Source organism: Poecilia formosa, unplaced genomic scaffold, assembly GCF_000485575.1.
Source record: "Poecilia formosa unplaced genomic scaffold, Poecilia_formosa-5.1.2 Scaffold63, whole genome shotgun sequence".
Taxonomy (NCBI): domain Eukaryota; kingdom Metazoa; phylum Chordata; class Actinopteri; order Cyprinodontiformes; family Poeciliidae; genus Poecilia; species Poecilia formosa.
Window position 1 is genome coordinate 156,541 of NW_006800002.1, and position 27,773 is coordinate 184,313.

Genomic DNA, 27,773 nt, shown 5'->3' on the forward strand with positions numbered 1-27,773 from the left:
GAACGCACCACATTAAAATATTGACGTCACAGTTTGGTTGGCGCGACCGATCTCAGGTCAGTTTCGCAGCGACTCTTAGCTGTGTTTAAACTCTCTGAATAATTCTAAGCTTACCTTAGATCAGTGAGCGGAAACGGAAACTGACAGCACGCTCAACTCTTCGCGCGTCCTTGTCAGCTTTTGGCGCCTCAGACGCAGTTTGACTGCATTTGTTAGTCAGTGGTTCGTCGACCTGTTTGTCTACTAGTCGTCAAATTAAGTCGTATTTTCTTACTAAACTACCCAATTACAGTCATGGCAAGTCTTTCAACGGGCGCGATAGAGGTAAGACTGATTTATAAAAACGAACTATATTAATAAAGTGTTGTAAAGCCTGTTTTGGTTTATCATTATGTCCAAACTGTCCTTGTTGTAGTCAACATCAAGCTGACATTAATTTGTTTGCAGAATATACTTTTATATGTACGTTTTAAAAAGTCATGTTGGGGTTTGCTAATCTTTTAACAGAACAGAAAATACAACTAACTCAATCCAAATTACAGTCGAATATAGATGGAAATAAGTTTGTAAGCTAATTTGAATGGAAAAACGTGTATTTATGTGATGAGATATTTGTGAAAATTGATTCCCCCCAACCCCCTTAATCATTTTCCAGGCTTTAGCAAATGGCAGCGGTTGGAACGAAGCAGTGCTACAGTTGGTGGTGAGTAACAACCTTTTTTATGCAACAGCTGCGCCACTAATTACAGCCGAAACGGCTTGTAAATGACTTTAATCAACCCATTTGATTGACGGAACCATACTTGTTATTCCGCAAACAACACATTTTGAACGGAAAGACGAGTTGTCAACATTATCAAAAAAAAAGTTGCACGATAAAAGTAGATCTCTTTGCATGCAAGAGTATTAAGAATAACTTTCAATGAAAAAACTTTGAGCGTTTTTTTTAAATGTAGATATGTGTTAACTTGTGTATCTAATTTTGCATTTACACTGATTAATCTCAGTCTTGGGCCTCAAAGAGTCTTCAATGCATCCAGCTATTTTCATACCAACCCTCTAAAGTTAAATTTGTGCTTCCCTCCCCCCATTCATTGTTTTTTGCTGAATCCACCATTTTTGTTGTCTTTTTCCTGCCAAGGTTTATTTTAGTTGGGAATATTAGTGGTTGTCCAAAGTCTCTTGTCAGTAACTATTACAAGGTTTACGGTATTGCAGGAGTATTTTGTAATGCCTTTTTTTTCATCTTGTTCCACTTGAGAAGTATAATTTTGCTTAAACCATAATTTTCCATCTGTATAGTCAACAGTTTTTACATTAACTTTTAGAACATTCGCAAGATCGATGGCGGGAGTGGGCCCTCTCGCTTCAGGGTGATGATGAGCGATGGACGACACACACTGTCATGTAAGTTATTTTGTCTCTAATTTATTTTTGCTCGAATGTTTTGAATGCGATTCATTTCCATTTGTGGGATGAAAGGATGTAAGTTATGTAAACTATAAGCTTCTTTAGCTACATTTCCAAACAAAAGTGCATCTGAATGTTTTGTGATGGGACATATGCTTTCAAATAATTGATTAGAAACTGATTTGATCAGGATTTGCCAAAAACATTACACTAAATGACTCTGTTGGTTCGTCATAGTTTTCCTTTGTAGCTGGATGTCAAATCGTTGACCCACTAGGAAGTAGGTTGGGGGTATAAGCCCAGCCTTCTTGTTAGTTGATTGTTTTTTTTTTTTAGTTTTTAAGGTAGTTTGTTTGCAAAAAAAAAGAAGAAAGATTCACATTTAAATCTCATCTGAAATGTGAAAGTGATTCTTGCATATATTGGTTTTCCTAAACATTTGCAGTAGGATTTCCAGTTCATGCTTTCCTCTCATGTTGCGCCTCTCTGCAGCCTTCATGCTCTCCACTCAGCTAAACTACATGGCCGAGGAAAACCTTCTGGTCCCAAACTGCGTGTGCGTCCTGAAGAGGCAGGTCACCAATATGCTCAAAGATGGACGGTATGAAGATTTCGCTGGATTAGATTTTGTTGGAAATATCGCATTTCTTCTTCTTTCTTTCTTTTTTTCCCCCCTCCAACTATTCTGATGTATTATCTGTCTTTGCAGACGAGTGGTAATCATTTTAGAAATCGACGTCATCAAACCTGCTGACGCCTCTGGTAAAATAGGAGACCCAGTTCCTTACTCTGACGGTGAGCATTTTCTCATCGTTCAAGCTGTCGTGACGCAGTGAATATGCATGGAAATAATCACAGACATCACTGTTTTCCTATTCCTTTACAGACATGTAAACAAAAAATAATGTTTGAGCTGCATTTTGTTTTTTCTCATTTCCTTTGCTCTTCTGCACTTTAAAAAAGTTTCTGTACATCGTTTACATGTTTAGTACTAAAATATTTAGATTATGCTTCATTTTTGTAACAGAGTGAGTGCTTGAAATCAAATTCAAAACATTTTTGTGCACATAATTTTGGACAGTGAAGTTAATTCTGATTGTTTTAATGTACATTTCCCCATCAGGTCAGAGCAGAGGCCCGCAACCAGCTCCAGTCCCTGAAAGCAGACCGCCTCTGCAGCCACAAAACAGAAATGAAGGTGAGTGAAAGCTTGCATTTAACCTGCTCAACATAAATAAAATTTAGGAAAGTGTAATGTTTTACAATTCACAACAGAAATGAAATTGCTATCAAAAATGGCCACCAGGTGGCAGCAGCTATCCGTCGCAGAGAGGTGACCTAAAGATTCCCATGACAGGAATAATTTTGACAGCCCTTGTAGAAATATTTGCATTTTTAATTTGTGGAAATATTTTTGTTTTGCCGTGAAATTCACCAAATCCATCTGGTTTCCTGTCTGCGAGCATATCCATCTTCGCCTGTGTGTGCAGTTATTATGTTTTATACACCTCGGTTTGAGTGGCACTGTTCAAAAGTGTGGATTAGATCAGAACATTTACTTGTCCGTGAAAGACAACAAGGTGGTCATGTCAAACATGTTTTCTAGCAATTTTAGCCTGCAGAGATGTGAAATTCAGCCGTCGCCGTGGTTTCTCTGTGTTCCCCCGCGTGTGTCATGGGAGGTATTCATCCCTCAAATCTGCCTTGTGGGGAATTAAGATTGTGGCAGCCGTCCTGGTCATCATCAGCACAGTCATTGTTCATTTCTCAGTGAGCTTGCTTGATCTGGGGAGAAGTGGGGGGCTTAATTACCAGAAGTGCAGTGGTTTGCAAAGTGGGAGGACTTAAGTGGACACTTTGAACTCTAATCCTCCACGTGAGACGCACACAAATCAAATGTGCTGCGCTCGGGAAGAGCTGCTCCGGTTTGTTGCAGTGCTTTACGCTCGGCCCCGATTCTGTGGGAACGCGAGTCATGCTTCTCACCTAAAATGCCGGATCACGTATCTGGGGCCAGCTGGTTTAATAACATCCTCATCTGTTTCAATCGCCGGGCTTGGCGGGAGTCAAGTCGGTAAAATTTTGAAGCGTTGCGTCTTTTCGTTGAGATTTTCCCCCCGTGAAGTGGGATAATTACGCCGATCAAGCGGTTGCAATCCAAAGAAATTAGATTCTTCCACTTCTGTTAGTTATTTATTCCTTTTTTTCCCCCTCTTTTTCTCTAGCTGTGGTCAGAAATTTGAAGAGAGACTTTGCAAAGAAGATTCCTTCTGCTTTGCCTGATACTCCAGGAGGAAGCTCCAAAATTGTCCCCATCGCCAGCCTCAACCCCTACCAGTCCAAGTCAGTATGCATGCTTTATTGGTCGTTTGAATTGTAACAATTTTAATATACATTCATTGAAAATATAGTAATTTTATGTTGTGATTCTTGCACTCTCTTCTGTCACTGTTACTAAAACCCTATTTAAAATAAACAGTAATTAGTCTGGTGGAGAGGCAAGTTAAGCCTGGAGGTCTGCCAGGCTTATAAATCACTATAGGTGTGGAGAAAGTTGTCAAATAGGCAGGCTTGACACTCGGGTGGATATATGTATTTCTTTTCTAGCCTTTCTTTCATTAGTGGTTGCAGAGTAGAGTGGTATTTTTAAACAAAAACTAAACTATTAATTTTAAGCTTTTTTGAACATCTTGCATTAGCAGTTTATGCACCTAGCATTGCAAAACCTCAGTCTGGAATACTAAAAAAATGCAAAAAAAATAAAAATAACAGCCCCTTTGCTGTCTTCTTTTCAGGCTACTTTCCCTTTTTTTATGTGTTCTTTTACATCTTTGTACTTTTACTAAGTTTATTTTAAGCACCTCACTGGTATTGAAATTGACTACCTAGCTAAGAAGTAAACACAAGAAAAGCCAAAGATTTTTAAATGAATGGAAGTCCTGGAAACCTGTTTTCAAAAGCTGCAAAGAACAGATTGTGAATGAATGAATGACTAAATGCGTTCATTCATACATTTATGTATGCATATCCTTGGAAAAGGGAAACTTTTGCTTTACAAAGCTTTAATGAGCAATAAATTTCTCTTAAAGGTGGACGATCCGGGCTCGTGTGACCAATAAGAGCTCCATTCGTACGTGGAGCAATGCTCGAGGCGAAGGAAAACTCTTCTCTATGGAGATCGTAGATGAAAGTGTAAGTTTTTATCTGTTGTTTTTATTAAGGATGCACTGGTCTGATATTGAAAAAGATTCTCGTTCATGTATCCGTGACCATGTGTCCAGTCCATAAAGTCAGATCTAGTCAATCTAATTCTATCCCTTGTGCTTTGAGTGATGTCATGCTTTATTTATTGTACATTAATTGCACTTTCTGAACCGTTTGAAAGATTGTTTGTTGCAGTTTATTTTTTACGTTTGACCAAAGTAGTCAACATATTGTTTTGTCAGTTTCAGTTTATTTACTTTACATTGGTTGTCATACTCCTAATGTGTTTGATCAAATTAAATATTTGTTGTTTTTTACATGTATTGAAGTGTGTTGTACCGGTGCAGAGTTATCCAATAAATTTGTTGCGCAGTACATTTCTTTCTGTTTGTTTACAGAAATAAACTTTAATTCAGCCGGGGTTTTTTGTATCGTATCGATATCGGCTGATACCAAACCTAAGATATCGTATTGGAAGTAGAAAAACGTGGATCAGTGCATCACTAATTATTATTATATATAAATAAACTCCAATATCTGTGTCCAAAGTTTGTCTATTTTAAAAAAAAAAAAGATTTTGTGTTTCTAACTCCAGGGGGAGATCCGTGTTACCGGCTTCAACCAAGAAGTCGACAAGTTCTTCTCTCTCATCGAGGTCGGCAAGGTGAGATTCTTCCTCCAGACCCGGGATTTCCCAAACTACCTGCCGGAAAACTTTTCTTCCTCCTTCGCCGTTAGACAGCTCTGGCAGCGCGGCGCTCTGTCAACAGCTGCCGGTACTCTGCACGTTAAAACCACAGAGACTATGAATGAGTCATCTGGCAGCGCCGTACCCATACAATAAGCAGCTTATGATCATCTGCCAGGCTCTGTTGATGCCTCCCTACCTCCCCTGCTGTCTGAAGTCCTATCTCGTTTGCACCATTCAAGTCAGGTGAAAATGCTCCCCCAGATCTCTGAGTAACGTGCCGGCTTCATCCCTCCTGCCTCCGCCAGGTCTACTACATCTCCAAGGGCTCTCTGAAGATCGCAAACAAGCAGTACACGTCGGTGAAGAACGACTACGAAATGACTCTCAACGGAGAGTCCACCGTCATTCCCTGTGAGGACAGCTGCGACGTTCCCATGGTGCAGTGCGACTTTGTCCCCATCGGCGACTTGGAGAACAGAGAGAAAGACGCTATCGTTGGTAAGGACGCGCAACTATGAAAACTGCATAATCACAAACGGAAACTTTAAGAAAATGTAAAACTTTAATTGGGGTGTCTGCGTGTCCTTAAAAAGTCTTAAATTTATCTAAAATTGAGGCTTCAATGTCCTTAATGTTAAGTAATTTAATCTATTAAATTAGTTGGCCTTACATACGTCAGTCGCAGGTTTTAAATGTTGCATATGTATGGGCAAAAATTTGAGTCGCACATAAACATCTTCTATGCGAAACAACGTCACATTTTGTGTAAGATTATCTAAATCAGCCTAGGACTACATTTAAAGAATCTCAGATACTGGAAAAGTTTCTCCAAGTAATCCACTTTTTTTTTTTTTTTTTTAATTGTTCTGAGTTTTTTCATGACATATATTTAGTCTTTTTAAGAAATTTATAGTTAATTTCTATTTTTTTTCCCTTTTTGTCTTGTAAATATGAACCTGGTTGTAGCTGTGACTTAAGCATCATGAAACAAATAGTCCTATGTAAATAAATTCATCTTCCAGATTTTTGGCATTTCCTGTAATATGAATCTTCCCTTTAAACAGTTCAAATCTCAACGTTCATAATGTGTAATTTTCCGATCCTTAAGTAGATTCCTAAAAACAAAAACATTCATGCTGCTATGGATATGAAACACTCAAAGTAACAGCTGATTCCTTTTTATTTCACTGCTAAATGAAGAAGAATTACCTGAGGCAGCTTTAGAAATTAGATGTACTTTATAAATCCTTTGTGTTTCTCAGAGGATATTCAGCGTATGTTTCCATGCGAATGGAACAGGGCTGTACACGGAGGTTCAGAACGTTGGTGCCGTAAATCTAGCGTGTCCTGCTATTCTTAATGCCTTTTTTTTCTCTTGTTTTGCGTTACAGATGTGATTGGAGTGTGCAAGAGCGTAGATGAGCTGACCCGCCTGACGACCAAGTCCAACCGCGAAGTGTCCAAGAGGACGCTGAGTCTGATGGACATATCCGGAAAGTTGGTGACCGTCACCCTGTGGGGAGAGGAAGTGAGTAAAACCACGCAGAGCCGGAGAGTTTTTGTTTAAGTGTTTCTAAGTGGAAGGGTTTCTTCAAGGAATGCCACGTTTTGGGTAAAAAAATCAAATTAGGTAAAAAAAAAAAAATATGATTTGGGTTGAAACTATTAAATCAGAATAATTGTGATCAAACGATTAATCGTTAATTGGCGTAAACAGACTTGATATAAGAAGGCAATTTTGCTGAAAAAAACAGCATTAAGCCAAAACTGTACAAGAAATATGTACATTTTGCATTTAAAATAAATAGAAACCTTTGGAATATCCTGAACTCAAGTGGCATGTTTATCTCCACCTGGTTCAAATTCAGTATATAAAAACATCTCCTAAGCACTCTTTGGTATCTAATTACTAATTGGTTAATTCAGAAAGTAACAAATCACTACACTCTACTGATGAGTCGAGCAGAATGCGCTGAACTTTGTTAAAGTATTTTTAGCTTCATCTTTTGCTATGAATGTTCAGGCGTCCACTAACAGAATGCTGTGTTGTTGAATTTTAGACAAATAAAACTTTTTTTTTTCTTTTCATTTCAATTGCATCTTTTGTGTTTCTAATGTATAAGAAAAACGTAAGTGGTTAAATGCAAAATCTGACCAATGTGCCAATTTTTTTATCTGATTAATTGATAGAAAACTTGAATACCGTTAGTTGCATCCTTGCATATTGGAAAAGCTGCTCTTTGCTTGAGTTGTGAAACCTGAAAAATACTTCTAAGCTCATAGAATAAAATTACTGACTAAAATGTGTCCTTGTTATAACGTAAGTGAACTCCCAACGTTTATTTTTTTATTTTTTGTTATTTTCCCTTCTGGCTTCAGTCCAATTTCACTTCCTCCTGTTAAGAGGCAGCTTCTTCCCTTCTAGTTTCCTTTTTAAATGTATTCCACTTCCAAAGGGATTTGATGAAACAAAACGTGCAGCTTAAGAACAGCTCCAGCGTCAAACAACTTTAAAGATATTTTCCATATGTATGAAGTATTCAGTCACTCCCTGCTCCAATCTTCCTTTTTTTAAAAAAAAAAAAAAACTCCCAGCTTCTGGTTCTTTTAGTCGTTTAAAGTATGAAGGTTATGAAGCAGAAAAACTTGGGGGAACTACTGACTTGTTTACTTTGTGTTCCATTCTACTTGTATCTGTGTGACAATGTGCTTTACTGCGGATGATGTGGAGGAACAGAGTTGAGCGACGTTTGAGGCCCATTTTCAGACATTTTCTTTTCGTTTCGCAGGCGGAGAAGTTTGACGGCTCCGGACAGCCGATCGTAGCCATAAAGAGCGCCAAGCTCTCGGACTTTGGAGGCCGCTCGCTTTCCGCGTCCTTCAGCAGCACCATGATGATCAACCCAGACATCCCAGAGGCGTACAAGCTCAGAGGCTGGTAAGTCGAGCAGGAAATGCGTTCCTGCTCTGGCACTTGGGATGCCTCGCATACATCCAGAGTTGAATGAAGTAAACATTTTGGCGCCGGCAGCGTCTGTGTTGATTCACATTGTGCTGATTTTAAACGGCAGTTTGCAGGTGGGCATGCTCAGATTCTCGTTATTGAGATTAGCTTTCCCTCCCATCAGCCACATGGTCAGGGCACTTTAGTGAAGCGTTCCATATCAACGGAAATCATAGTTAATGTGTTTGGTTTTTCTTTTTCTTTTTTTTTTAACCCTTTAATCACTTTAGCAAACTGTGCTGAAACCCAGAATTATCTTTGCATGTTTTTGTTCCTCTATCACTTATATAATGTAGAAATTATCCAGAAATATTTGCCATTTGAGCTCACATAGTTTATGAATGAAAGATGAAATTCACTTGTAGAAGGAGGAAAGCCTGTCGCAGTAAGCGACAAGCTATTTGATTAATAGCATGATAAATCAAAATGAGCTTGATGACTGACTCCATTCTAGTCAAGTTTGTTTGTACTGCACATTTTAGTGACAAAGCAGTTCAAAGTTTTTTACACCATAAAAATATAACAAAGTAAGCCATTATGAAACAATAAACAATACATTATGATAAATGACATTAAATGCTATCAAAGGCAGCTCTACACAAGTGAGTTTTTAGTCTTAATTTTAGTGTTTCAGCAGTTTTGCAGTTTTCTGGAAGTTTCCAGAATAGAGGAGCATAAAAGCTGAAAGCTGCTTTTGATTATCATTATTTTGAAGGGCAATTTTGTTTAAACTCCATCAACCACTTTATTTATGCTTATGGGTGTGTGTGTGTGTTTTTATTGTATTTTTATTTACTGTTTTTGGTGGTTTTATTTTGGCTATTTAAAATATACTCCAGTTCCAGTGTCGAAATGGTCTATTCAAAATTGAACTTTATTGGTCTTTTGAGAGAGCAAACTTGCATTATTATACCATTGTCAATATATTGATTAAAAATCGTCTCAAAACAATACTATTTATTGAGATAATTTCTGTTAACTTGCCTAGATGTAGGATATTAAAACAACTTTTCTTTTCTTGCTATGGAAGAAAGAGATTGAGCTTTTTTACTTTTCGATAATACATTTTCCTCAATTTGTGATTTTTCTAAACCATTCTGGGCAGAATCTGTCAAATATTTCACAATGTGACCTCTAGTTCCCAGACGAGAAAGTCGATTAACAAATGTGACTTTTATTTTAATAGGGAAATATTAGCCGGCGGTTATTTATTATCATTCATCACATTTGTCACTTGTAAAGAGAGGAAAAATTCTTGAACTTTAAAAACCTTTTGACTCGTTATATCCTCTCTATGCCCGGGTTCAGAAAAATGCTGTGCGCAAAGACTGAGATCACACAGAGATAACAGCGTCACAATAATCAGCATTTATTCAAGACAGATGCAAACTATGACCAGACCAACACATCACAAAACATCAGAAACCTCAGAGCACAAACACATGAATTTACCTGAGAGAGAAAAAGACAAAAGATGGAAACGACAAACAAAAAGCAAAGATGTCTTTGGAGAAGTTGCAAGAGCAAAATCTGATTCGTTACTTCTGTGTAGAAAGTTTTATCCTCTTGTATTTAATTTATTCAAATAAGGCGTATCTTTGCTCATCCAACCAGGAGCTATCTCTGACCCTCTATCTCAAGCCAGAAACCCCTGCCATGTTTACGGCCTTTCACAGATGAGTGTGAAAAGCTACAACTTCCACTGTATTGTTTTCCCACAGACAAAAGGCAGTTCAAACGATCCTAGCAAACCATCTGCTGTAACTACAAGTAAAATAAAGGTCAAAGAGCCAGAATACATTACTAATTTCAAAACCACAATTAGGCCATTTGAATCAAGACATGTTAAGTTTTAAAACTAGCTTATTTTAAATTTATTTTCTCAACACACTTCAACCTCAAACTGCGGTTTTCTGTTGTAGGAGGATTTAATTTTGCTCACAAGATTGAAAATATCTAATTAAGATCCCTCTGGGGTGCTATTTTTCCATTTACCTGCACATCATTAACTCCCCGTTGCAAAGACTTTTTATACTGTTTTGTTTCCTCGTGGGTTTAATGACAGACGTTTGTTGTCCACTCCGTCTCTTCTTGGGCGGCCAGAGATAATGATCCTTAAAATCCTGGTGTTGGTTTAATTCCCCGCTGAAGAAACGCCGGTCCGTGGGGGTCTGCTCTGAGCAGCGGGTTCCCACAGGTTTCGAGGCAGTCATTAATGAACAGTTTCAAAGTCACAGATGGAAGGAGGCGAGACCCGATTCATTACTCTCAGTTCAAGTCAATTCTTGTGAGAGCAACAGTCAAGACGACATCATAATTTAGAATAGCTGAGCGCCGCAACGCAGCTGTGGACAAACTAGTGAATATGTAGTCATTAGGCCTATAGTTGGACTTCAGCATAAAGATTGTTTGAGGTTTTATTTTTCATTATAGGACTGTTGGCTGTAGAATGCATGCGCTGCCTTGCATAAATGTTTATAACCCTTGAACTTTTTTTCATATTTTGCCAGAAACGTTAAGTCTTTTAACTTAAAAAAAAACACAAAAGTATCCATAGTTGTGTAGTGTAAAGAACATTTTGCATGATTTTCAATTTAATTAAGAAAATGCATATCTTGAAAAAGTATGACGAGCATTTTTATTTGGCACCCTTTTACTATTTATTTATTTATTTTGGCTATGACATCTATTTTTACTTAAAACATTTTTTAAAATGCTAATAATGACATTCAGGGTGGTTCCACATACCCTTCTAGAGAACTGACTGGCATCCCTGTTGCTTATAAAGTAAAGCATCCTCTCAACATGATGCTGCAATGATGTTTCTCTGTAGGGAGAGAATGTTCAGGAAGACGTGAAGATTTGCTTAAATGTCGGACATAATTTAGCTTTTTGGGACAAAAAAGTGCATTCTGGTGTCATAAATCTGTCCTGATAAAAACATTCTCCTGGCCTCTCTGACATACAGACTGTGCACTGTTGAAGACTCAAAACCTTCAATGTGAGTTTTTCTTTTACACATCTGGCAAGAGTAAGGCTTAATTTTGAAATTACAGCAGATTTGTTAAATGATTTAGCTAATCAAGGAGGATGGGTGGATGGAAAAACCTAAAAAGAATAATAATAATAATAATAATACAGGATATGAAATATGTTTACCAGAATTAACCTAACTGAGACCTGGAAAATACTTGAATCATATTGAAATTTTTGAAATTCCATTATTTGAAGACCTTTAAGCCTAAATCGGCCATAAATAAATCCTAATAAAATACATTGAAGTTTATTGTTTGTTTTTTTTAATCTGACAAAATGGGCTTGCACTTGCACTGTCCATGTTTCTCCCACTGGGTTTTGAAGATGAATATCTTTTGAATGTTGTAATAATGACAACCCCTCCAGACTAGCAGCAATCGTACAACTGTGTCTGCTGAGCTCATCATATGAACTACTTAGTCCAACGCTCCTAAAAAAGAGGCTTTAAGCAGCATAATGGAGAAGCATTGTTGTGATGAGGTATTGGAGGTGGAGCTTCTTGGAGTCAGAGGCCCAATTTCAAGCCATCAAATTGCAAAGTCAAGTTATGTTTGACATGCACAGTGTTTTTGTTATAACAGAAGGTAACATGCAGTAGGAACTTGATAATACAATCTTGTGCCTGGAAAATGCATAATAGCACCACTTTATGAAACAACGGCTTTCCCTCTTTAACGACAGACCCAAAGCTGCTGAGACATGGCCGTCTTCCTGCTGCAGAGGCATTTTAATTTGACTATTTTGGCGCAGTCCTGTGGGACTTCTTCAAATGAATAGTGTATCCTTGGTGGGCCGTTGTCTCGTACTCTTTGCAGAGTATTAGCTGTTTCAGCTCTGCTCTCGCTCAAGTGCTCATTTGACAAGTTGGGCTGCGGCCCTTTTAATGGCTCCCTGATTCATCCTGCAGGACATCAAATGGCTCTCGTTTCTTTGTCAAACCAATGCCGTTCTGCGCACTAATAATCTTGATCTTTGATTAACGCTGCCGTAATGTGATTATGTCTGCTGCTTCCTGTTTGATGGCTGAACGAAGGCTGCTAGCGCCATGAAATCTACACCCACATCCGCCTGTGCGGATGCTCTTGTCCATTAGGTGGCAACAGCACATTTAGGGAGGGTCACGCTGCCTCTAGACTTACCGCCAGCCAGGGGAGTCTTTTCTTTATCCAGTCCTTTATCAGGTTTATTCCCAGGCCTTGATGCAGCCACCCTCAGACGCTTCCCATTATCTCATTTTAGTCCAGCTGACATTTTCCGTCTTTCTTATCAGGGCTCGAGTATTTCCACTTGCCACAGACAAGTCATAAAGTTGGGGCAGTAATTACAGGAGCCTGGGAGCAAACAAACAAACAAGCTTTGCCAGTAGTCCAGTAAAGCTGACGCCTCATTAATGCATCATCTTTGTTGTTTTTTTTCCTGGGTTTTACAGTGTTATTATGAAGGTGCGGGTCAACTTTAATTAATACAGAGTGATTTAAACTGTTGTTTGGTAGTGCTAATTTATTCTCAAACCAAAGTGCTACATGCATCTTTTTGCTGGGCAATGAAACGGTTTCACTAATTAAATTACATTTTTGTTCTGACTTTGGAAATACGCACGTGTTGTTGTGAGCCTACTAACGGCAGGATTTCACTGCTTTGGGTTTAAAGCAGCAGTATGTAACTTTTTACAAAAATACTTTGTACAGTTTTATATCAGGTATTATATTTTGTGACAGTATAATGTAAGGTAGATTATTTGTGAAAAGACGACACTCTTCCACCTCCTCCCTGTGCTTCTACTGACCTGTCACACGTGACGTCACACTATTCAGAAGGTCCATTCCGCCATGACAGACGCCAAGAAAACCTGTCTGTTTTAACTCCTGTAAAACAGGTTGGTGGCATAATGTCACTTTTATTTAGTTGATTTCATGTAATATCCATAAAGTGCTGCACAAACAGATGAGGCTGAAAACTAACTTGTAATTTTATTGTATAACTTTGCAGTAAGGAAAGAAGATTGCGATGTATCGTATTTGGATTCCCACCAAACATTTTTTTTTACAAGGTCAAGAGATTAACATCCATATACTTTAAGTAATTAAAAGTAGTAAGATGCAGTCAAACATTGTGGAAAAGGAACATGTCTAATCATTACTAACCCTGGATAGAATGCCAGACCATCATGTAGCCTCGCATGTGTGAAAAGGAAAAAAACAAAAACAAAAAAAAAACTGATTGGCTCTAGGCATTTGTACGCTTTTAAATGTCTGCTCCAGTGTAGGAGGAAAGGCTGTTTGACACAGTGGTATAAATCACGTGGCATGAATTTGAGCAAAATTGTTGATTTGATCAAATCAACAAACGTATCAGGAGGGAGAACGTATGGGTTGGTTTCTAAACTAGCCATTTCCAACTTTTGTAAATGCCCCAACTAGTTGTGCTACGTCCATAGACAATTAAGCTTGACTTGGACAAGTAGAAGCCACGGCTATATTGGCAAAACATGTGAAAACAGTCACTGTTCAATACTGTCCTTCACTTCCAATGTCCGTCAAGATGCCTTAACGTGATTAAGTGATGTTGGAAATGTTTAATTGCCATCTGCAGGAATGCAAGCCTTCCAATCAAAGCCAATATACAACCAATCAGAGCCAAGAGGAGGGTCTTAGCACTGTTGATCATGCTTGTAGACACGCCGCTCTATGTGCTAATGGCAGAGAAACAACTCACTGTTCCAGGAAAGCCGTTTAGCTGCCGTCATCAGTGCTAACTAACCTGACACAAGCTTGACAGCAATAAGACCCTCCTCCTGTCTCTGATTGGCTGTTTCTGACTTTGCAGTGCATTTTTGCAGACGAGAGTAGAAGCACTAAGAGGAGGCAGAGGATGTTGATTGTTTTATTTCTCATAGATTCTGTCTCATACTGTCATGACAAAGTGACCGGTTTAACACGTATAATAATATATATATATATTTACCAAAGTTTCATCCTGCAGCTTTGTTTTTTTTAATGCTACCAACATTTTTATTGCATTTTTATTTAATCCAAATCTTGGAGAGAAAAAAAAAAAACTCATCCAAACTTGTTCTGCACCTACAAAAAAAATAAATTATTCAGGTTTATCTTGCAAGGGTAACGTTTATTTACAATTCCAAGATATATTGACTTTTAGTGGAGCGGCTGTTAGTGATGCTATATACTTGCTGCAAAATATCTGCCTGACTAATACCTTGAGACATCTTTAGATGTCTGAGCCCATGCTCGGCGATATATTATGACTCACCAGAACACAATGGTCCTTGTTTACATCCCAAAACCTTCATTGTTTACAATGGAAGCAGGTTCTGTGTTTGACAGCATGTCATTTGCTTTAGATGAAGGGGCTATCAAAATGTCACAGAAGATGGAGGAATGCTATTTGTTGTGTCTCTGCCACTCTCAGCTTAGGCTTGAGAGTCTTAGCCTGGAGCTGAGAACACTGCTTACTTGGAGTTTCCTCCTCATCCCTTCCTGCTTGTTCCTCAGACACGTCTCTGCTCCCGTACTGTCCGCAAGACACATCAACACGCTGGATTTTGACATGTTTGCAGCATGCATAGCACTGCTTGGTCTTTAACCCTTTAGTGTGCAGGCATCAGTCTGTCTGTAAACGATGCTGCCTGTTTGCTTTCAACTAAGTTGAAACTTATCGCAATAAATCTATTGCATGATAATGAGCTTGATCATTTCCATCCTGATTATTTTTTTCAATGCTAGTTACATTTATCTAGTCTTTATAATCCATTTAATCTATTTTTCAGTTGTGTGATTTATATTTCAGTTTTTCCTTTCTTGTCTTTCTACTCTTTTAGAATATTTAAAGTGTTCCAGTGTTGAGTGTTCTTCACAAGATTAAAGTGTATTAATCTTTGATATGGCGATCTAGCATTAATGTACTATTATCATTTTGAAAATGGTCTCAAAACAATATTATTGTTTATCGCAATAATTTCTGGGACCAATTTATCACCCAGCATAGTCTATGTCAGGCCTTTGCAGTGTCACAGATCCTCCTCATTTCTCCTCTAATCTTCCACTGAAATGTGTGAAATACTTCTGATCTTAACTAGTTTAAAACATAAATTGCTGTAGATTTAAATCACTGTCAAAGTAGAAGGGCTGAAATGATTAGTCGTGATTAAATGAGTATTGATACTCGGAGCAGCAACTAAGCCGATAAATACATACATTTGCATCTAACATTAAAAAAAATTCTTTGCCTGTGAATATGTTTCACCCAGAACTAAAGTGCTACCTGGTACAAACTGTGTTTAAAAAAAAAATAAATAAATAAATAAAATTTCCTATTGAAAACGTCTTTCTTATTAATTGGTTAATCTAAAAAAAAAAAAAAAAAAGATCAATCAATCTACAAATGATCAAGCATAGTCTATAGAAATGCTATGTTGCATTACTGGCAATAAAATGTTTATTTTGCTTGAAAAACGAATTGAATTATTTGTTTTTGCATCTTTTGTGTTTCTAATAATGTACATAAAAGGCTTACACAGTTAAATGAAAAATCTGCAGAATGTGGCAGTTTTTTATCTGATTGATTACTAAAATAGTTAGTAGCAGCCCCACGAAAAAGTACAATATTAACCAATTCTGCTAAATTGCTACACGATTTTTTCCCCCTCCCCTTCAGAGGCATTCCTCTTCTGAGACGTCCAGAAATTTCTCTTTTCATCGCGTCAAGGCAGCTTAGCGATTGCTAGTGCAATTAAAGCAAATCTTTACAGGTACACAAGCGGGGAAATCAAACGCCACTGGAAAGAATCGCTCACATTCGTCAGAGGTGGCAAGCGGCTTTGTGCAGGCTACAGTCTGAATATTTAATTTGGAATATTTTCAATTAGTCACGCCTGCAGGAGAGGAGACGTTCTGGTCATATTTGCAATCCAACCTCCTTTCTGCATAAGACTCCGCCGCACGCCAGAGTACTAAGCTCTGTTGACCTCTGACCTTTTTAACCTGAATTATCTCTCTGCGTTTTACCTCCATCCATCTCAGTTCTCCTAGTGCCTTTTCTTCTAATTCTCCCTCCTCTTGTCTTTTCTCCAGTTTCTGAGAAAATTGCATGAAAATGGGTTTCTGATAACAGCACTGACCCTGTCCAACTCATCTGTCTGCGCTGTTGATTCATTTCAAAAGCTTCTGGGCCTTCTCTGCTCTCAGATGAGCCATCTATGCTTTGACAAAGGCAAACAAGATTCCCCGCTTGGAAAAAGGTTCGTTTGTTATTAAGTGGGCACCCTGCAGTCTTCTGAAGACATGTAAACAACGGTGGATTATTGTGCCTCATTCTTTGGTTCGAACGTTGAATTGAATTCTAATGCCGTTCATAATTGGATCCGTTATGCCATGCATTTTAATTAACTAATTAATTTATTTTTCCCTCGAATGTTATGTTGAATTGTGCGCACTACTTCTTCTGATTAGTTCCTTACCTGCTGTTCGCTGCAGTCATCACCTGAAGTTAAGAGACCGAGTCGAGCCGAAGTTATTAGCTTCATGATTGGTGTTTAAACTTACAGTATAACCAGCAAAGGGAGGATCAAATGTAAATGTAGTCTGAATAGGTGATTAGGTAGTATATGAGAAAAATAAAATGAGGGACAGACTTTATTAGACTGTTAACGAGCGCAACACAAGCCCCGCCCTTTTCCGCTCCTATCAATCATGCATCCTGGATGATTTGCACCTCTCTTACCCAAACGAGCAAAATGGAGCTGGAAGATTCAAAGCAAAGGCTACAAAAACGACAGATGTTTACGCTGCTTACTCAAATTATGCTCTGAGAACCAAAGCAGTGAAATCTTACTTAAAATAATATCTTTTTTGCTTTGGGCCAAGGGCCTATAATTAAACTTAACTTGGACTGGATCTGGCTCAGACTCCATGTCTATGGGGTCGGGTCGTATTTTTTTGGTTCAATCTAAACTATAAGGTGGTTTGAATTTTTGGCTATGCAGAAAAAGGGGTTAAAACAGGAAACCACCTAATTATTTTCACTTCTGATCCCGATCTGATACAGAAAAACGGTGCCGAATTGCCTTTTACTTTTGAAACAGACATAAATGTACTGAGTTACAAATTTATTTGATAACTGCAGCAGTACAGCACACTTCAATATGCCAACACTTTCACAGTCTTGGTCAAACATGTAAAAACAACAAAACTTTAATTTGTTCAGTCGGTGCAATTAAGAGTAGAACAGCCAATATAAAGCATGATGTCACTCATAGTGCAACATATAGAACTATACTGAATAGATCTGCTCTCATGGATTGGGCATGTTGTCACCGATATTAATTTAGATTTTTTTTTTCCAACAGTATCGATACAGATATTATATGGATGCATCTCCAGTTAAAACATCAAAGTCATGATTTGAGTGTTTTAAGTTTAATAAGTTAACTTTATTAGGGTTGGGCTCAAGAACCGAATGGCACCAGTAAAGTTTGGATTCTCCCAAAATTGTTCAGATTTTTAATTTCAATTCCTAGCTTGGATTCCTAATCTGTCAACATCATTCAACAAATGTGAATCTTTTTTTTTTTTTCTTTTTGTCTCTTTCTCTTTTTTACCGCTGAATCTAACCAAATGCTGTCTGTGATTCATGCAGGTTTGACAAGGAAGGACACGCCATGGAAGGACAGTCCCTGACGGAGGTGAGGGGTGCCGGCGGAAGGCTCTCTGAGAACTGGAAGTCCTTGGCTGACGTGAAGTCGGAGCATCTGGGACACGGTGACAAGGTACACACACACACACACACACACACACACACACCTTTGTCTTGAGATATAAATGCAGTAAATCTGAATTGCATTTTCTTCATCTACTTTTTAATACATTTTCAAAAATTTCAAACCGCTTTCCCACATTGTCATCCTTGGGTATTTATGTGTAGGATATTGAGGACAGAGATTAATTAAATACAATTTGGATTAAGGCTTGAACATTACAATGTGGGGGGAAAATGAAGCGCTCTACTTTCCAAAAACACTGTACATTAACACTGGTGGTGTTTAACAAATATTGTTGTTCTGTGGTAACTTTTGGGATGTTTATGGAGACCCTAATGTGTCCTTAACAACAATTATTCAACATTTTAATTTTGTTATAAACTTAAAGCATCCAGTTCTGTAGCTTTTTCTACCATTTACACCTCAGGAATGATTTTAGATGACCCTTAGTATAATGATTGGTTTTTAAATCAATAATATCGCTGCACCACCATGTATATATTTCTAATCAAATCCAAATGACATTTATCTCCTGCTGCTCATTAATCCCTCTGCTCTGTTGAGGTCCACTTACCGTTCTAATACCGTACCTGCTGAAAGTCACATTTATCTCTGGCATCGATCGCCAAGATTACATGGGCATCATTCCTTGCACCTGTAATGAAACGACTGCCCCCACAATAGCCAGGCAAATGCATTTTCTTTCATTTCCACCTTCTTATTTGCAGCTGAAGGAAACTGAAGTGGAGAAATATTCTCAAGGAGAAAACGGTGACATACATGTTAACTTGAGTAATTTGGCATAATTTACAATGCACTGCACTATAGTAATTATCACAGTATGAAGAAAATGTTTTATTAAGACGGGGGGGAAATGAATAGATTTATCCAATTATGATGACTGTGAAGCTGTGGGACCTTGTTGATTTATGTTTGTGTGCACAAACATATTGGGGATGAAATGCATTGGTTGCACAAGGGAAGATGCCTTTAATCTTTGGCTAAGTGAATAATGGCATGATTTGTTAAATTGGTAATGTAAATTACATTTACCAGACTTCTCTTTATGCTTGAAGCTGTGAGTGACCCTGTCATAATACTAATGATATGGTTGTTTTCTATCATGCTGTGTGCTGCTTTATTTTTGCATATGTATATTTGAAAGTACCTAAGTTGCTCTGTTCCTTGGAGAGCAACACAGAGATACGAAATCAGAATATAAAAGTAAAGTACATTTACTTCAGGAATTGGTTTCAAAGCGCAAAAACTAGTTGATTGATTACATGGACATATTCCAAGCTTTTCTAACTCTTGTGGCGTACAGCTAATGAAAACCTAAAATTCAGTCTTTCAGTAATAATGATAATAATAAAAGGGGTTTAACAAAGAAGTTTTATGATGTAGTTAATTATTGGGAAGACTGCTGTTCTAATATTTGTTCAACAAACAGATATTGACACAATCTACAATGAATGTAAATTCTCACATGGAAAAAAGAAGGAAAAGTAAAAAAAGAAAAAAGGTGCATCAGTTTTGCTGGCCTTTATTTCCTCTAATTCAACAGCATTTAATTGCCAAATGAAGGATTATTGAGTATTTTACAATTCAGGTGTCAGCCTTGAGTCCCCTAATGTTTAACTTATAAAACTAACCACACAAACTGAAGCTGTACTGTAACCAAGCCAACTGTTGGAATAGAACTACTGAGACACTTTTAATTTTTGATGACGATCTTATTTAAAATGTAGCAAAATCTAAATATTTCGCCGTTTTAATGCTCGCCTACGTCAGGTGAACTCTGAAAGTTTTTCTCCCTCTAAATCTTGTGCTGCTTGTTTCCTGTTGGCGCGTCATGTAGCAGAGTGTGGTTATGACAAAGCACCGCTGACTCTGCCACATCCTATAGGTGATGGCAGGGAGGGTCAGGCTTCTCAAGACCCCGCCGAGCAAATTCCTGTCACTTTTTGTTTTCGTCGCAAAGTCTCTGTGCCAACACTTGAAGTCTGCACGTCGACGCCGTGCCCCTTCTGAGAGCAAGCGGCCACAACTCGCTTGTCTGTTTTGACGCTGCGTTTTTAACAATATGTTAAAGAGGCAAGAAAAACACTTTATTTTCCCTCCTCACAGATCAGTCTCACGCTAATTGGAGACGTTTACATCAATAGACTCATCAGAAGAAAAAAACAAAACAGTGGAACGTAATGACTTCTGAAGTTTTTGTTTAGCAAAATGGTCATTAAAAATTCAGCCACTGGAGTTTTTTTCTTTTTTTTTGGATGTATTGATATGATGTACCCATTTTAGACAACTTCTTTGTTTTGCAAATCGCAGCAGACGTTTTTGGTCAAATGAATAGATGGCACGTCTACAACCTGAGCTCCGGCGTGGACCGTTATCCTTTTATCGCTCCATGCAGTGGCCTAGATCTTCTTCTGCTGGGGATGTTCGGCGTGGATTTGGGGGGGTTTGAGCCACTCTTATCAGACAGATGTTAAAAAGATCTGTTGTGAAGGAAAAGACAGGTGATGCAAACTCATTCGCTCTTATTGAGACAATTTGTCATCCAGTTGGAATACATCCGGGCGTTTTTGTGTTCATGAGTTTGTTTCATTGATTTGATCTGCTTTGGTAAACATGTGCAACATCTTACTATTGGCTTTGTGTCTATAAATTCATCAGTTTGTTGCAGTTTAGCTCATGCAAACTGAATGTTTTTAATGATGCATACACACAATTTGAGTTGATGCTGGATTAATGGGTTAACATTTTAGTTAAAGACAAAGTTTGTCGTTTTTAGCAGAATCCTGAAATGTTCAAGCTAACATCCAGTGGTGTTCATAATTCGCTGCCACTGCCATGTTGACTGTGTACGGTATTTTCCTGGAGGTGTACAGAGCTGTTTTAGTCCAAAACAGTTTGAATTATGGCTAAAATGTAGAACACGTTCCTACATGCTATCTGGGACACTTTAATGTTTCTTTTTTACTGTATTCGACTTAGTTTGGATGTTTCTCTCCAAAGAAAAGCGTCCTTCTTGGTCAGATATTCTTCATAGCAAAGACACATGAAGAATATCTCAGCTCTTTTCTTAATGTCAGTTTTAAATTACACAAACTGGACATTTTAACAGGCGCTCTCATACTTTTATATCCATGCTACATTATTCCTCAGAATACTTTTGTAAAGCAGTTTAACCAGCAACGTTCTGGTCAGGATTGCAAAACTGCATCTCCTTTTTCTTTTAAAGGAGTTCATCTAATAAAGTGGCTTTGTTTCCCTCTCCTTGTTTAGGCCGACTACTACTCCTGCATAGCCACCATCGTGTTTCTGCGTAAGGAGAACTGCCTTTACCAGGCCTGCCCGACCCAGGACTGCAACAAAAAGGTGGTGGACCAGCAGAATGGCATGTTCCGCTGCGAGAAGTGTGATAAAGAGTTTCCCAACTTCAAGTACCGCCTCATTCTGTCCGTAAGTGACTTAAAACCTGACGCCCACTTTGCACCAATATGCAATTTATTTATTTATTTATTTATTTTTTTATTTTTTTTCCTATTTCCTTTTTGGCTTCAGCTGAGGTTGTTTTTTACGCTTTAAATTCTTTTTTCCTCATTTCTCAATACTTTGCCCTTCTACATCCGTAAACCAGTGCTTCTCTCCCTTTTGTCCCTCTCTCCGTCTCACAACGTTGCCTCTAACTGCTCTCCACAATTAAAGTTGGAAATGTTGAAGCTACATCTGTGAAACACGGTAATGAGGACCAGATTTAATTTGACTTGAGGCTTTTTACAGCTTTATGTTTGACCGCTGCAGGCCTCTGTATACTCCATTATCCTTCTCCATTCTCACTGATGAACACAAATATAATTTTTCCCAGCTCGGTTAGAAAATAACCTTTTTTTATGTGAAGATAACTACAAACATCTTAAATGGATTTGTTTCTTATTTCGTAGCTCTCACCACTTAACATATTGTTCTTCACAAGCAGTCGGAGAAGCTGTGAATTTGCTTCCACGCTGATTCTGTGTGTGTTTTTTTGCCAGGATAATCAGCAGGATATACACACCGTCTTCTAGCTGCAGTATCGGGCAAAACATCACACTTTAAACACTTCTTTAACTTTTTTTATTCACTGTCACATTTTTCTTTCTGCCATGTCATTTGTCAGGCCAACATTGCAGACTACGCCGACAACCAGTGGGTGACTTGCTTCCAGGACAGCGCTGAGGCCATCCTGGGCCAGAACGCCGCGTACTTGGGCCAGCTCAAGGACTCAGTGAGTCTCTTCTCTCCAAAAAATTCACTTGGTTCCTTCAGAGAAGTGAAACTGTCAGTTGAAAAAATAAACCTCGAGTTTTGCTGTTTCCCTGGACTTACTTTTAAAGATGCCGTGTCTCTGCTCTTCCATGCATGCTTTATAAGAAATCCCAGCAATTATTTCTAAGTATTGATTGTTTTTCTTTGCGTTGGTTCGTCGAAAACGAGAATAAAAAAACAAAACATTTGCTCGTATTTCAGAATGAATCGGCATTCGACGAGATCTTCCAGCAAGCGAACTTCAACACTTTTATCTTTCGCAACAGAGTGAAGCTGGAAACATACAACGTAAGTAAAACGGTTCCAACCAGATGCACATTACCACTAATTTAATTGTATTTCATGTAATAAAACACAAAATATGCCTGCTGATAAATGGATTTTTAAAATATGTTCTTTGAAGAATGTAGTAAGTATATTACAGTATTTAGCCCTCCAGGTCAATACTTTTTGTAGAACCAACTTTGAATGCCATTACAGCATCAAGTCTTTTGTTTTGTGCTCCTAATAGTTTTGCAGATCTTAAGAGTTCGTGTCAATTTTTTCATTGCAAAAAATTCATCTAATCTGAGTCTCGAGCTCAGATTAGATGGAAACCATCTGTGAAAATTAATTTTAGCGGGATTTAGGTCTTTACTTTGACTAGGCCATGTTTACACATGATTGTACTGTGATGGTAAATCTCCAATTCAGTCTCGCATCTCTTCCAACCTCCAATAGCACGGTTCCCGCTGATGTTGGTCTAAAATAAAAATAAAAAATATGGCCTTCAAAAGTCTTAAAAAGAGCCTAATATTCATCTAAGATCTTAAATTTAATTTTCTTATTTTTTTTAAAAACTTTTGAAGAGTTGGCTTTAAACCAACTCTTCTATCATTTTAAATCATCTAGCCAGAAAAGATTGACTTCCATTGAGGGTTTTTTGTTTTTTTTTGTGGTGTAATATGAGAAAGTTGAAAACGTTTTAGGTCTATAAATACAAAGCGAATGAATGACAGGTAAAGCAGAAATAAATAATGATGCCTCAAATTCTTTGAAAATTTCTTTCTAAGCTTTAAAAAAAAAAAAGCAGATTGCAGCACATTCATTGCAACAATTTCCTTAATCATTAACAAATCTGCCTGGCGTTGGTTGTTGCCGCCATTACCACCTCTAAAATAAAAAAGCAGGTTTTTCTGTAGCTTTGTGAGGGATTCCTGCACAGCTTAGCAGCGGCCGCCGTTTCCTTTGGGCAACACAGACAGACGCTTGTGGATCTTTTTTTCTTCTTTTTGGGGAGGAAAACGTATAAAAGAATTGATTGGGCTGGGACTCTGAGCAGGAAGTCTGGAGGCGAGCCAGAGACGGCATCCGCCTTTAACACACAGAAGAGACCACTGTGTGTCCGTCACGGTCAGCGCGGCGTCCGAACTGCCAATGGCACAGCTTACAAGCATGTATTGGCCCATGTAGCCACAGCCTGGGTTACTTCACCAGACACCTGCAGCCTCACTGTTCACGTTTTTAACTAGACAGTCATGGAAGCGTATGTTTACATCGCTTTATGCAGACATTATGACACAAAATGGCAAATATTTAAATGAAAAGGCTTATGCATCATTACCTAATGGCCTATATGATTTTTTTTTTTTTTTGACGAATTTATCCCTTGACAACAAAAGCAAAAAGTCAACTGACTGTTTTTAATCACTTTTGCATTATTATTATGATTATTATTTTTTTTTTTACCATCTTATAAAATTCTAGTTTAGGTCCAAAAATGTAAAAAAAAAAAAAAAAAAAAAAAAAATTAAAATGATTTCGGTAAATAAATTTCACTAAAAGTTGAAACTAGTATATTTTCTTCATTACTTGTCACAATCGCATAAATGAAAATCACCTCGATAGTTTCCCTCCTATTTTTTGGTGGTTGGTTTTGTTTAAACTTCATAATCCGTTTTATTTATTGTTTCTTTTCATGCAAATGGTTTTCGTTTCCATCTTTTTTTTTGATGGTCGTTTTGATTGGACATTTAAATGTCCAGTTCCAGTGTTACCGTACTTCCTGGACTGAAAGATGCTCTAGAGTAAGAGCCACGGAAATCAAAAAATCCATCACAAAGAGGGGGGGGTGGAACAAACGCATGTGATTTGCTCTAGTTGGGAAAAAACTTCCCAAAGTTTTTTCCCAAACTTTGGGAAAAAACCCTGCAGACTTGTAGTCCAGAAAATACGGTAATATGGAAGAGAATTAAAGACCGACATTAAAACAACCTCAGCGTCGCCACTGAGGGATCAGCAGTTCAGATATTCATGCAAAAAAATAAATAAATGAATAAATAGAACAAGCATTGGCTGCATATACTGACCAAAAAAAAGGAAAAATAGTCATAGTCCAATTTAAAGTGCAACTGCGTTTCCGTTTATAATGTTCACACGTGCATCCATCTGTCAACCCAACACTTGTTTCATTACTTTTCAGTGCATTTTGATGGTGAGGGAAATACTTTCAGTTTTTGAGCTGAAATTGATTCTTATAAAATCATGAAATTAGAACTCGTATAAAAAAAGTAAAGTAATCCTTTTTATCATTATTTTTCCCCTTTACAGCCCTCATGTAGAGCCACCACCAGATCGTCAAAATCCCATTTTATAGCAACATTCTGCTGTTGCACTCGGCTCTTGACTTGAATCACCAATTAAAGGGTTTTATGACACAACGGTGTAAATGTGCACGTTGTTGTGGCTTTTCGTGGTCTTGATACTTATCATTATTACTCAAACTTTGGGACCGTTAATGATGTCTTGTACCTAACGGCTGCGTCTAGACAGATTAAATTGTCTCCTGGACTTTGTTTCAGTTTTATGTATGTTTAAAAAAAGAAGTGATGTTGGAACAGTTTGTTATACTGATGTGCAAACAATGCAGTATTGTCCTTTCAAACATTCTCCCAAGTCATGTTGACAACATGAATATGTTATCTAAACCCACCCACTCAGACCGTTGTGCTGCCGTTTTTGCTGCCGGCACACGAAGCAGCTGTACGGAGTAAAACAGTGATCACAATTCATCCAATTTAGAGCACAGATGATTAGTTTTACTTGACCTACATTTGATGGATTTATGAATTGTACCAGATTGGATACAGAAATCATAATAATTAAGATCTTCTGTGGATGCAAAGACAATTGCGATGATCTCGAAAAGCTGTGGATTTTCTTTTTTTTTGTTTATGGTGGGTGGAGATGTGGAAAATGTATGTTCTGGTTGAATACCTCACATTTGCTTTGGGCTTATTACACAAGATATTTTTACTTAAACATCATTTTATCTTTTGGGACTTTAAGGGAAGTAGTTGCCACTCCCACCCCCCGTTTGGATAAGATTGGGAAACGGTTGAGTTTATCTTTACCTTCAGGTTTTTTTGAAAGCAAAAGCAAGAATAAAAAGTTCTCCATTTTGTTTGTTGAATACATCCGCATATCTCTTTCAAAACAGAACGTACAAAGGTATATGACGGCTTTTTAAAGAGAGCGAACTGAAGTCCAAAGGGAGACGAGTTTGTTGTATTTTATCCCCTTCAGCGGCCGAGGATTAATGGAGAAAAAATTGAGTGTAACCTCAGTTTAAATGCAGGGATGAATGGCCCCAAGAGAAATGACCTCTCCATGTCTAGACAGTTGTGAAAGCTAAATACCATCGCAGTTCACACGGCTTCTCCAAATGTCTTGTTGGGGATGAAGGATGTTTGCATTCGTTTTTTTCTTTTTGTGGTAAATACCATTTTACATGTCGTTTTTTCCCCCTGAGTTAAGCAGTCTGGTGCTTAGTTTGTATCGTATACAGCAGAAATACACTTACATGGTTAACACCACAGTTTAAAAGCCCTCTGATGCATGCTTTTTATTGGATTTACAGCTGCATGAAAGGTAAAACGCACCTTTTGTTGTTGCCTTAAACATCTATTGCAAATACTAAAGCTCCTTGTTGTAGCTCATCACCTGGGTTGTCACTGCAAATTCAGTTGGACTTTTACCAACTGGAGGTCAGATGCGAAAAGTTTCAAGGACATCAGTAGCTGCATTTCCATTATAAATGTGCGCAAAACTTTGTCGATATTGAGCTAACGTCAAAAAAAAAAATACAACTTCACAATTGTGTTGTTTCTGCTAAACAAGAAGTGCAAGTTAAAAAAAAATCACACCTGAATAAGTTTGTTCACACAGCAAGTCACTAAAAATCACCTGGCGCAATCATCCTCCTAACACTTCCTGTTGACTCATTTGTCGTTTCCACCAGTAGTAAAACCGGTTGTCTGATGTGATGATGTTGTTGCTGATGTCGATTGTTGCTGTTGCAGTTTAGTGAAATACTTATTTTAATACAACCAAAAAACCCACCTCATTCTAGTGCAAAAACTTTCTATTGAAAAATGTGGGATTTTTCAAAATTGCCATGTTTAAGCGAACATGGTTAAGCGAATTCAATTTTGAACGACCAATTTGTGCAATTTCACTATCAATAAAAACACAACTAACACTTTGAGATCTTTTTTTAATGGGCAATATTTTAGTTTTTTTTCTCTTTTCTCTTCCCCCCCCACCCCCATTATAAGACAAAACGGACGTTTATCAAATTTTCTTGTTTGACAGGACGAGTCAAGGATTAAAGCGACGGTGATGGACGTGAAGCCAGTCGACCACAGAGAGTACAGCAAGAGGCTGATCATGAACATACGGAGTATGGGAGCCAAGTAGAAACGGCACCAATGCAGATTATCGGATATGCTTTTTTCTTTTGTACAGGTTCCAAATCTGTCTCACTTTAGACTTAAATCCTATGTATTTTTGTTTACTTATGCTATTCATTAATTAAAAAGGTAAAGTAACTGTTACGGGGTACTCTAAGCTCTGATGGACTGTTTCTTTTAACATAAAATCTATTTGTCCAATTTTTCCTTTTTTTTTTTTTTTTTTGTTAGCAGAGGTCAGTAAGCCACAAGTGAGAAAAGTGTGCTTCAAGTCAGCCAGCTGTTTGTGCATAAATTGTGGGGGAAGTGTGTGGCTTTGTTTAAGCGCAGACCAGCACAGTCACCAGCACTCTTTCACCCTCTGACGCACTTGCAGAAATGCCTGGGCTGGACCTGCATACCCCTGATAACATTTATGCTCACACATTTCTTCTCCCCCCCCTTTTGTTGGCACCATTTCTCACATTCTTGCAATCCACAAGCACACCGATGGTGCCGACTCTGGCACCATCGGTGTGCTTGTTAGATTTAAGTCATGGACATTTCTTTTTGTCTTGTAGTTTCTTTTTTGTGACAAATGTAAAAAAATAAAGATATTTGCAATCAAGC

General features: G+C 37.9%; 1 protein-coding gene across 1 annotated transcript; it reads left to right on the top strand.

The window, feature by feature from the left end:
- The first annotated feature begins 57 nt into the window (after nt 1-57).
- Nucleotides 58-27,773, top strand: rpa1 (replication protein A1). Its single transcript, XM_007554344.2, has 17 exons — nt 58-324; nt 656-703; nt 1,329-1,407; nt 1,903-2,011; nt 2,120-2,205; nt 2,534-2,608; nt 3,636-3,753; nt 4,500-4,602; nt 5,210-5,278; nt 5,611-5,803; nt 6,697-6,833; nt 8,095-8,243; nt 18,000-18,129; nt 21,412-21,588; nt 22,286-22,393; nt 22,636-22,722; nt 27,067-27,773. Exons 1-17 carry the CDS (start codon nt 295-297, stop codon nt 27,169-27,171), a joined length of 1,803 nt encoding a protein of 600 aa, XP_007554406.1. The 5' UTR covers nt 58-294; the 3' UTR covers nt 27,172-27,773.

Coding starts and splice junctions, on each gene's coding strand:
- rpa1 (XM_007554344.2), top strand. CDS start 295: ATGGCAAGTCTTTCAACGGGCGCGATAGAG. Junction 704..1,328: donor AAGCAGTGCTACAGTTGGTG/GTGAGTAACAAC, acceptor ATTAACTTTTAG/AACATTCGCAAGATCGATGG. Junction 22,394..22,635: donor TGGGCCAGCTCAAGGACTCA/GTGAGTCTCTTC, acceptor CTCGTATTTCAG/AATGAATCGGCATTCGACGA.